The 12530-nt window shown below is 35.9% G+C and overlaps 1 protein-coding gene across 2 annotated transcripts in view; it reads right to left on the bottom strand.

Annotated features, from left to right (window-relative positions):
• LOC149543389 (uncharacterized) overlaps positions 1–8592 on the bottom strand; it is a 240212-nt gene extending 231620 nt beyond the window's left edge. The window contains exon 1 of one of the 2 annotated variants that reach the window (XR_016355631.1): positions 8398–8592. Coding sequence is in view for 1 of the 2 variants with exons in the window: in XM_089798187.1 (XP_089654313.1) it covers positions 8398–8402 (5 nt within the window). In the remaining variant the exon portion in view is untranslated. The remainder of the gene's footprint in view (positions 1–8397) is intronic. The other variant, XM_089798187.1, reaches the window with a different exon arrangement.
• Between the last annotated feature and the right edge of the window lie 3938 nt (positions 8593–12530).

Below are 12530 nucleotides of genomic sequence, written 5' to 3' on the forward strand. Positions count from 1 at the left end.
AACTTGAGAAACTAGGGTTTTTTCTTCTCTAATTTCAATTTCAGAACTCTCTTCTTTATAGACACGAATCCTAACTCATCATCACTTTCACTCTGAACTCTTTCCTCAGAGTCATCATCTTCATTTGCATACAAACAATCTCTAGGTCTTCTAGACTTGAAGTTTCTCTTATACTTTTTCTCTCTTTTAGGACACTTAGAAGCATAATGACCAAATTCATTACAAGTCCAACATTTGAAAAGTTTTTTACCATCTAGTTCTCTTCTAAAAAGCAAGGCTATCCCTTCTTCAACCTTTTTGTCTTCTTCATATCTGGATCTGTTGTTGCTAGCATAGTCTCCATGGGTGCTTGCACTTCTGGATAAACAAGGACGAACACTTAATGCACTAAAAGTCATCTCCACTCTTGTCAATTCTCCAAACTGCCTCAAACTTGATTCTGCTACTTCCAATCTTCCAAGCAAAGTTTCTCTAGTGAACTTCTTAGTACAGGGTATCAAAAGTTCAATCATCTGTGCTACTTGTTTGAATGGTGGTGTCAAAGTTTTCAAAATCTTCCATACAATCTCATCTTCCTCTTTAGATCCTTCACAAGACTTAATTCCTACAACAATCTCAAATATTCTACCAATATAGCTTCTCACAGATTCATCTTCCATCAATTTAGCATCTTGAAACAAACATATCCAATTCTATAATCTTACTCTTTTAGCATTCTTATCTCCTTCAAAAGTATTTTCCAAAGCCTTCAAAATTTTATAAGATGTTTCCAAATATCTTATCTAACTATATTCATTTTTAAGAAGAGTTGTCAATAATGCTTCTTTGGCTCGCATATTGCACATAAACAGATCTCTTTCTGCTTCACCGCATTTCTCAAGCTTGCTTTCTTCCACAATTGCTTTGTCATTCTTTATCAAAAGCCAATATCCTAGACCCATACATCGCAAATGAGTCTTCATCTTTTCCTTCCAACTGTCATAGTTAACTCCATCAAACTTAGGATTTTCTTTTCTGAAGTGACTCGCCATTGATCTCCCAAAGTTGTTAAGCTTTCTCTTCAACAATCTGATGCTCTGAATCATATATCCAACTATTATAACAATTTTCAACCTTATTAATCCTTAACCATATGAGCAATATAATCAACAACCATAACAAGATACTCATACACAATAACAACAGATATGTTAACTAGGGAAACCCTTGATCAGAGGGAAAACCCCAGTGGGGATAGTACCCACAAAATGATGTACTAATATAGATGTTCCTTGTTAGAGGATGGACCCTATTAGGAGTCAATGAAATACATTCAGTACATATTAGTCCCTGTTAGGAGACTTTGAATCCCTATTAGGAGATTCCAACCCTGTTAGGAGTTGTAGAAGGCAGATGGACCCACTGTCCAAACAGCTTCAGCGGCAAGATCATTGAACTCACTATCCAACAGATCTTCGTATTATTCCTTGTAGAATAATAGAAATGAAATGTACTTGTACTTCCTCTTCCTCTGTCCTGTCAACCGAACTCCCTCTTCTTCTGATCTCAATACCAGATCACCAACTTCGCATACAATAATCTCGTGGATCGCTTACTCACATTTACCAAATACTCTACTCCTTCTCACTTGATCTCAATCACAGTGCATACTTACAATCAAGGAAAATATCCTTCCTTTATACCATGTCCTCAAAACAATTCCTTGAGTTGGCCTTGAAGCTTTCCCACTTAATTTTAATAGGGCCACATTAAGATATTAATTATATTACAATTACACAACACTGTCGGCTCACAGCCTTTACAACTTCTCACATGTGTGACTCCAGACCTTGTGCATTCGCTGACGTCATCATCTGACTGTCCACTGTCACTGTCTAACCTTGCATATCACGATTTTCTCTGTTAGGAGATACAATCCATTCATCAAAAACTGCTTCTCAAGAACTCTATCTATATATTGTTCTGTGTAAATCAAGCATATCTTCGACTTACTTCATGCACACTCAACCTCGTCATCACGACACAATGTAGAACATGTCCTTAACCATGCTTGACCTGATCATCAATTCTTTGTCCGTACAACCTTGTCTTTGTTTACTACTCTGCCAGTCTTCATAGAATTACTGCTATGTTAACATCAATGAAAAACACAGTCATAAATGCAACATGTCAATCATGCGAGCAATCCCCACATGCTCTGGCAATGCTTAGGATACTCCCCCAAAGGAATACCATCAGCATTCATGCTAACAAGACATGTTAAGGCATGAAGCAATACCCAAACGTACAAACAAACATGAGGAATGTTCTCATAAAGTAAATATGTTGTAGTCCATCAATCGTGAAGCAAACCAAGGCATGCATAAAAAAATACACATGGAGTAAGAATGCTTATATTGACATGTAGTTAATAGCACATACATATAGAAATACAATGTTGAAATATTTGATTTGATTTATGACCTACTTAAGAAAACTAGCTAAATAGTTAACCTTGAAGTAGATAACTATTAAAACAGGTTTGTCCCACATGCTAGTAGGATTATTGGTCTAATACCATTTGTAATGTCCCCTTCCTAATTTTCCCTAAAATCACAATTGCAACAAATTGGGGTGGGGGTTATATCTTATCAATTAAATATCTCAGTAATAATATGCCCAAGGCCTGAACCTTGCATTACAAATACACACACACACACACACAGAAAAATGACATCATATCGTAGAATAATGATTCACAAACATGTAAGGGTTTGGAGGAAGAGACATGATGAGTTCACCCAAAGCCATTTCTACATCAAGTCCAAGCGAGATGTTTACCCCAGCTTTGGTGGTTTGTACTCGCTTTTTTCATCTGGCCTTGTCTTTCAAAAAACACATAACCATCTTGTGGAGTTGGGTGAAGGTCGTAAGTGGATTCCTCATGAAGGAGCATCCAAGGTGTAAGAGCAATCTTGAATCATTCATTGTCTAGTTTTCCAATAAGGACTATCTTTGTGCAGAGTTACTATTCTAGAAAATTACTATTTTTAGTAAGTTGTTCATTTAAACACTAAATGTTCAAATTTCTTCCCTAGAGGTTCACTTTGGTTATATAAGTTTGTCACTGAAGTTTCATTGCAAGATTAATTCTAGTTTTTAAGATATTGAGAAAATTTGGTTTTGGTTGGGGGTAAAAAAACTTTGAACGCAATTTTGAAGGTTTTAAAAGCTCCAAAAAGGGGTCAAACCTTGGCTGACCAATTCTTCGCTTGCCAAGTGCTATAGAGCACTTCGAGAGGTTTCTGACAAGTGGTTATAATAGCCAATTGACTCAGCAAGTCAACAGTTATGGCTTCTAGAAATTGCACTATCATGGACAGAAAAAGAAAATTCCTTCTAAGAAACCGGATTCGTCCCCTATTGCCCGAATTCAGGTCCGGGTCCACACAGGTCCGGATTCACCCTTGGGTTTGCTACAGGTCCGGGTAGGGTCCTTAGTTTAGATTATGGGTTCGTCCGGGTCCTCGCTGGAGCAAACCTGGACGAACCCGGGGCTAAAACAACTTTAAAGAGTGTGTTTTTTTAATTGTTTTCTTATGTAACTCTAAAAGGAACTTAATAAAAAACATTTTACTCATCTAATCTCTTATGTTGAGGAGGAGAATGATGATATAGCAGCATATGGGACTAGTGGAATCAGTTTGGGTTCCAATGATGAGGATCTAGATATAGTTGCAGTTGAGGATGAAGCCATTGATCCCTCATTTTATGATGATCCAGTTGACCCTTGAAGGGCATTTGATACTATGATTATTGATAAGCTGCTAAACACTTGTCATCTATCATCATGTTTCAAACTTTATTATTTCATGAACTAGTCTTTGTTTTGCAGTTTCATTTTGCAATTTAGTAATTCAATGTATTATTTGATGAACTAGTCTATGTTTTGCAATTTAGTAATTCAATGTATAATTTTCTTTACAATCATGAAGATAGATTAATGAGCGAGTATTTAATGTTTATCGTTGACATTTGGCATTGATCAATGATCAAGCAACAATTGTTCATATTGTGAAATGACTTTGTTTTGCAACTATGCATGTTTCTCTTGTGTGTGTGTGTGTATTATATATAGATATACTCACGAACCCACCCACAAACCCAAATGGGGAAAAAAAAATTTGCTCGAGCCCATGAACCCGAATCTGTCCCTGAACCTGAATTGGCAACTTCAAATTCCTTCAAACACTCATTTGAGTTCCAAAAACCATTGGGGTGTATTCTTTTCATTTTCCAATGTGAAGAAAAATAATTTAAGGATGGTCGGAGTAGGCTAAGCTAGTCATCTTAATTATGGTTTTGTAGTTCAAGGTCAAAAGGTGACCCAGAAAAACTAGGGTCAAAATGGGGTATAGAAAATAGCTCGAGCCAATGTTAGAGTTCCAACATGGCGTAAAAAGACAAACAACACACTAAGCAGGACCAAGGTCGAGGAGCAATGGAGCTTCAATATTCCTAGTTCATCTCTGGGCGCCTTTTTTTACCTTCTTCACCATAGTAGACATCTATTAAGCAGGGCAAATGGGGATTATAGGCAGGGAGGACCCCTACTATTCCATGACAGAGGACAAACTATCATTTTTTGAAGCAATGGAGGCAAGCGAGATTCTATACGTAACATGTCAATTATATTATACTTAAGCATTATCTATGATTAATACAGCAGATTGATGTTACATCATGTTACATTCCAAATTTTGCCTAATTTAAAAATAATCTTATAGCCATTGAGATTTCATGTGAAGTCAGTTGACTGGTAAAATTAGTTAAACAATATGATCATGTGAAATAAAAATATGGTCATTTGATATAATTTCATATGAAGTTGACATGTTAGTTAATCGTTATGATACTATTATGATTATTTGATATCTTGAAAAGTTGGCTACTCGTTATAAATTCATGGCAAGTGAAATGGTGGTTAGCCGTTATAGTGTTTTATAAAGATGATAACTTGTTAAAGTAACTTTGATTTATATTGAGGAATATGTTATTATCGTGGAAAATTCTCTTTTGCAGGAGCACATCAAAGGGGGGAAGCATTGCCAAAGAGGGAATTGGGTAAGGGACACCAATCCGCTTATGGGTCGACAAGTATGAATTCTAACCACTAGGGCTAAGGGGTGATGTTTTATAAAGATGATAACTTATTAAAGTAACTTTGATTTATATTGAGGAATATGTTATTATCATGGATAATTCTCTTTTGTAGGAGCACATCAAGTGGGGAAGCATTGCCAAAGAGGGAATTGGGTAAGGGACACCAATCCGCCTATAGATCAACGGGTATGAATTCTAACCACTAGGGCCAAGGGGTAAATTGCTAGGCAAGCAAGAGTATACTATAGATTACCATGAGCTAACAGGTCAATAAATATGTATTATTAAAGCGAAGATCACTAAGCAATAAATTAAAACCTAAGAACTAATGTGTTACCTTATAAATTGGATGATCTTAGAGCTTCATGCGATCTTGTCATATCTTAATATAACAATACCATAGTATCTACATATGCTTGCATATGTATACGTACATATATGTATGTGTAAATTCGAATGAGACGTACGTATATGCCCACTTGATATAAGACATATATGTTAGATACATGGTTGGAATATCATGGATATATTTACATGTGTACATGCATACACAAGTATAGATAGGTATAGTATGATATTTTTTAATTTGAGATATTAGCATGAATTATTAAATTATTATTACTCCTTGGCAATAGTTTTATTATTTCATGTTGAGCAGCCATATTTCTCTATTATTTCATTGGGCCTTATAATGTTTGGTGGCCATTTTAATATTATTGCCACACTTGTGTTGAAGGATTTTGTTTGTAACTCCCTGCCACCTTCACACTTCTTGCTTGTAACTAGGCATGCAGCCAAGGTGGTAAAGATCTATTTGTGCGATGGTTCATATTGAGCAACCGACATCATCGGCAAAGTGATTACCATCTCATATGGCCTACATTATTTCTTTTCACATTGCTTCACATATTCTCTGCAAGTCCTACACATTTCTTGTAGTCGCATACTAGCTGCTATTACCATATTGTCATGGATAGTTCTTCCGCCTTAATCGGGCATCACTAATTCATATGTGAAATACGGCGCAGACTTCCTACACCAAGCATCAGAAATTAATTGCAATACTTTTTGCACTATGACAACCTTGGTCCTGTGTTACCAGCATTGCTCAAAGACCAACCGAGCACTTCAAGAGGCGACATTACAATCAGGTCATGAAAATATCTCTACTAAATTATGCTCTGTAAATTTGATATAATGAGGCTCGTAGTTTTAGCTTGGAATTAGAAGGAAACATTAACATTGTTAGACCCTTGATCTCAAATGATTTAATGTTTCTTTCATTTGTATAAAAATTGTAAATATGCTCCAGATTGAGCAAAATTGTGGCACTTTGCATACATGCATTTTTCTATTCAGAACTATAATTAACTAAAGTAATATCTGAAAGTGCAAGCATATATAGACGTATATGATATATGCTCTCTGAGATAAGAGACATCACCATTATGAAGTCAAGAATAAATCGCAAGAATTATAAATCTTTTGTAAAGTCATAGGCCTAGGTCGGGTAGAATTCAATGGCTGTGATTATATAATGCTTATACAACCACCCCAGAAATTCATCAAGGAAGACCAACATGGTCAAGATGAAGGGTGTGAATTGATAACCACTAAACTACGAGATATCCCTACATGATAAGAGAAAGAACAATCAGTAACAAAAAGCAAGTCATAAAATATGTTTTAAATTGTGTCAACTCATGGTAGTCCATTGTATAGGTCTTGTTGTCAAGTCGAGCAGTGGGTGATCGGGTAAATAGTGCCCACACAAATCCCTGGCCAAGGTAGGTTAGTGGCATGCTTGTTGATGTGATCACTAGATATCAAGGTTACTAGCAATTGGCAGATAGGTGCATGGAAGGTATCCTAAGCCTAGTTGGTTGTCTAGCTGACACTTTAACACCAGGATGCTCAGTGGCTGGATAGTGGTGTCTCAAGCCTAATCCCAGGGTAGGGAGGGCCTTTCTCTGTAGAGATTGTGTGGGAATACTTAAGGTTCTGCAGTTGAGAGGTTAAGCCCTTGGCAATGCTTCTCCTATTTTCTGGATGTCAAGGCTTGCACAACTCAAAGATAAGATTTGCATGCAAGATAACTACATTGCGAGTATTTTACTTTTATGTTTCTCTGCATTCTAATTTATGTATTGTAGATGGTTATATAGTTAAGTTTGTTTCTCTTTCATGGGATTAGGAATAAGTTAAATTTGTTATTTGTTTTTCTTGAATATATAAATTGAGATGAAACAGTATTTCATGTGTAAATGATGGTATGATTGTTATAAATGTCTGTGTGAATCTGAAAGTTAGTGTTATTTTGTTATTTTAATCCATTTAAATAGGTTGGAAAATTTAACATGTAACACATCAGATCTTTAAAGACAATTTCTTTACTAGATTAATCTTGGATGTCTTTAAACAACTTAAACAAAATTGAACTTAACCAATGTTTACGAGGTCTCTTGTATGCATCTGTAACTTTATTCAATTTTTTTCTCACCATAACCATTATAAATAAAATGTCACTCTATTAAGGCAAGAGCCTACAACACAACAGTAAATTGTGAGCCCCTTATCTAGAAGGTCTTGGGTTCGAGTCTATTTAAGCTTAACAAATAATAATAATAATTAACCACAACACATAATAATTAAATGGACTTAATATGGATAAGATAGGCTTACAGCCGAAACTAAGTAAATTTGAACATTGCTTGAAATTTGCAATTTTATCAGGTTTTAGAACATAAATAAACAGTTGAACAAAAATAATTCAAAGTTTTATACTGTGATGTTAATGGATATAGTACCCAGAGAAACAAAGACGGATCCAAGCGACCGAGAGAGCATCTCACGCATACGAACTATCAAATTATGGATAATACGTGTGTCAGGTATACAGCATTTATAATTTAACATTGAATGTTAAATATACAGAGCTGTTTAAGTGATTAGGTACTTATTGTGGAGATCAAGAAATCTCTGAAGTCACATAAGTTCGAATTCTAAAATGAATTTTTTAGTAATTAACATTGATCTTCTAGTGATTAACTTCCTGTTACAATTTCTAAATTATTGTGTTTTACCCTATTACTCATGGGAAATTGTGCATCGGTATCAATTGAATCGAATACTGCTTCCAACCATATTGGCTGACTCAAATACTCTGTCTAAATTACATTCTTTGAGAGTTTTAAAAATGCAGAAAACAATAGAGAGCTATTTTATATAATATTGATAAACAAAACAGACGCTTACCGCATTTTAATCAGGTTCTCTTAACCTCGTAAGCCTTCTTCGCACTACAAAATGCAAATGGGGACCTTACGAAAACTTTCATGGATCAAACAAAAATTCTCAAAAATCAAATTGATGCAACGAGCTAAACTATTTAACGTTCTGAACTTTGTATTTACGAAGTCCCGGCGCTTGCCTTAATAAATAAATTATGTGGGCCTACGATACCAGTGACGGTTGATTTTATTTCTTGGCGTGGGAGTTCTATTATTAATTTTCTAAGAAAATTGAAATTTATTTTTTACTCGATCGGGGAAAAAAAATTGGAAAATTGTCCGTCATTAATTTTATTTTCATTTCATTTTAACTCTTGTTTGTAACATATTTACTTAGTTTAATTAGTTGTTTCACTTTTTATTTAGCTCACTCCACTTTTAACTCTTTCATTTTTTCCTATTTATTTTGCTTAATATCATCTATGATGTTTTTAATTTTAGTTTGATTTTTTAAATTGCTTTAAGTTTTACTTGTTAAATTATTTTAATTCATTTTTTAAATTAGTTTAGTTTTTAACTTTAAATTTTATTTTTTAAATAAAAGGTCGAAGGTATATATAGGAAAGAATTTTACGTTTGACAATACAAAATGATGTTATATATAGCTGACCATAATAGACTACTAAAAACTAGCCATAAACTAAAAGACTATAATTAAAGCATATTATGAAGCATGGCCAACAACAAATTGAAAATCCAACTGTGAATCATCAAAAAACTTGACTTTTGCAGAGATTACAACATAATGTGAACCCAAATCTAAAATTCAAAATTCTCACAAAACCCGACAACAAGCAGATGACAGCCCTAAGACCATGCACATAAAATAACCCAAAAAAACTTACCAAGGCAGTCGATTACCAGGTCAAAACAACCAAAAGCAAAAAGAAGCAAAGCATTTTCATACCTAATTAGTCCTCCAACATGCTGAAGTAGTCATCCACAGGTGTTATATATAGCCAACCATAATAGACTACTAAGTTGAAAATCAAATTAAATCAACCAACTGCCTTATACACTAAAACTAACCATAAACTAAAAGACTATAATCAAAGCATATTATGAAGGTTGGCTAGCAACAAACTGAAAATCCACCTGTGAATCATCCAAAAACTTGACTTTTGCAAAGATTACAACATAGTGTGAGCCCAAATTTGAAACCCAAATTTCTCACAAAATCCGACAATAAGGAGATGTGATGCAGGAGTATCCTAGGGTTGTTTGCAATCCTGCATGTTGGAGGTATTTGGTTTAGAAGTTGTGGACTCTGTCACCAAAGGAGTGGTGCTTGGTCGCTATTGGGCACGGTTTATGCATGGGAGCTCGGCATACACTATGATGCTCGGCGGTGCTTGGGAGCTCAACATGATCTTGGAGCTTGGCAAGGTCTTGGAACTTGGTAATGTCTATAGAGCTCAGTAGTGCTTGTGAATTTACCGATGCTTGGCTTGGTCTTTTTGACACTCAGCTTGATCTTGGTTCCTATGGTGTCAAGTTGTCTATGAGCCAACTTTTGGCATTTAATTTATATATGGGTATTTAATTTTTGTTGTAGCCGACTTATAGCTCAACATATATTTAATGTGAGGGATATAATTTAGTTTGTAAAGAATTGGGCCGACTTGTGGTTTAGTTGGGTATAAGTAGGGGGTTTTGAGGAATCTTTAGGCATGGTTAGGAGGATCTGTCTTAGAGAAGAGGATGCAAAATTTGAAGAGCTAGTAGTTGTGGCTTGAGAACCAGAAGATTGCTTGGTGGACCTGAGGGTACAAGTGTGGATTCTTCTTGGTGTTCTTGTCCAGTTGTGAATCTAGACTAGTTGGGATTGATATTGTGAGTTGGATCTTGTGGGATCTTGCAGGACTGATATTGTAATTGTTGTTTTTATTTGGCCCTAATCTGAAAGGCCTTACAATCGGGCATATTGCATGTAATTAGTTATTTATGAATAAAGAGTTGTGATTTGGTATCAGATCTTGCATTATGGTTGCTTTGTTATTGTGTGATTATTTGCTGGGGGTTAGGACATCTCCTTTGGGGATTCTCTTGCCTTGCTCTACGTCAAGTGGTATCAAAGCAAAGGTTTTTCTGAGTGTGTAGACAGATCACTGAAGCTATGGTAGTTTGCACTAGGATCTTGGGTTGGAGAATTAGGTTAGTCTCGTGGAGCTAATTGATCTTCTGGATTGGTAGATCTATTGCTTCTGATTTGCAAAATTTTGGAAGATGCCTTCAAGAAGATTGGACCCTAGGGAAATTGATGATATTAGTGATTTTGTGGAAGAAAGGATCTCAGAGAATATTAGAGCAAAATTTAGATCTGAGATTGCATTAATGAAGAGTGACATGTTTGCTTAAATTGTGAGTGCTTTAGGTGGTGTACCTAGGCATGTGGGTACTAAAGATTGCTATGAGGAAGTTGTTGAAGACTTTGAAGTTGTTGGATCTAGTGGTGAGGACAGAACTGATCGTGTGGAGAGACCTATTGGAACTAGGGCTGGTCAGTTTGCTAGACCTAGATCTCAGTTGAAGCTGAAGCATAAGATGGAGGTTTCTAATTTCTCAGATACTTTGACTCCCAAAGACCTGATTGATTGGATTGGTGAATTGGAAGACTACTTTGAGCTTGAGGATTGGTGAATTGGAAGACTAAGTTGAAAGGACATGCTTCTCTTTGGTGGAAGGAATTGCAGAGAGACAGAGAAGAAGAAGGTGAAAGGAAGATCACTAGATGGAGATTGATGGTGATTAAGTTGAAGGCTAAGTTCATTCTTGCTGATTATGAACTTGAGTTGTTTAAGAGATTGCAAAATTTGAAATAGAAAGATATGACTGTGAAAGATTATACTGAGGAATTCTACAAGTTGATTATTTGGTCTTATCATAGAGAATTGTCAAAGGAAAAGGTAGCTTAGTACATTAATGGTTTGAGATTCAATAAAAAGGATGAGGTTGGTATGTTGAATATTTCTTCAGTTGAGGATTATTATTAGTATGCTCTGAAGGAAGAAGATAAGTTGAAGAGGAAATGTCAAGGTAATGCTAGAGGGAAGGAGAAACGAGATAGCTCAGCACAAGCTAAACTAAGTGCAAAAGGTGAACCAAAACTTGTTGATCAAAAGAAAAGGACAAGTAGAGGTGAGTTTAAAGGTAATTGTTTTAGATGTGGGAAAGAAGGGCACGGATATTTTGAATGCTTGCATGGTAGGACAATTGTTGTTGTGAATGAGGTTGTAGTCCAAGATAGTCAACCTGAGCAAGGGGAGAATTTACTGGCTCAGTGAGTACTGGTTGGTTAGAGGACACCAGATTCTTTTCAAAGGACTAATTTGTTTAGGACTTGTTGCAAGTATGGTGGTAAAGTCTACAAGGTGATTGTGGATGGTGGTAGTATTGATAACCTTGTTGCTGAGGAGATGGTTCAAAAACTTGGTTTGAAGAGAGTGAGACATCCTTATCCTTATAGGATTGGTTGGTTGCAAGGTGAGCGTGCTTTGGAAGTGAGGGAGCAATGCCTTGTTGACTTCTAGATTGGGTTGTATAAGGATCAAGTGTTGTGTGACATTGTGGACATGAACAGTTGCCATGTGTTGCTTGGTAGACCTTGGCAGTATGATTGCAGGGTTGTGCATGATTGTGTCAAGAATGTGTTTATTGCTAAGAAAGGTGGTAGAAATTTTTCCCTGATTCCTTTACATAATGAAGAGCTTGATAGGAGGAACCTAAGTATTGGTAGTCGAGTTGAGTTGGCAGATTCTGAGAAGGTTGGAGACCAGTATGGAAAGCAAACCTATAGCACATCGAGGATGGATATGAAGAAGCAGAAGAAGAACAAGGGAAGGCAAGCACGACTTGGAGGATATGTATGTGAAGAACCAATTTGGGATTTATGTGCTAAATCCCAGAATATGTTCTTCTAGCTACTAAGAACATCTTTTCAAACTTGGGGTGTCTAATGTAGGAGCATCCTAGGGTTGTTTGCAATCCTACATGTTGGAGTTATTTGGTTTAGAAGTTGTGGACTCGGTCACCAAAGGAGTGGTGTTTGGTCATTATTGGGCACGGTTTATGTGTAGGAGCTCAATATACTTTGGGAGC

Source organism: Cupressus sempervirens, chromosome 8, assembly GCF_028749045.1.
Source record: "Cupressus sempervirens isolate cs-2001-9-10 chromosome 8, ASM2874904v1, whole genome shotgun sequence".
Lineage (NCBI taxonomy): Eukaryota > Viridiplantae > Streptophyta > Pinopsida > Cupressales > Cupressaceae > Cupressus > Cupressus sempervirens.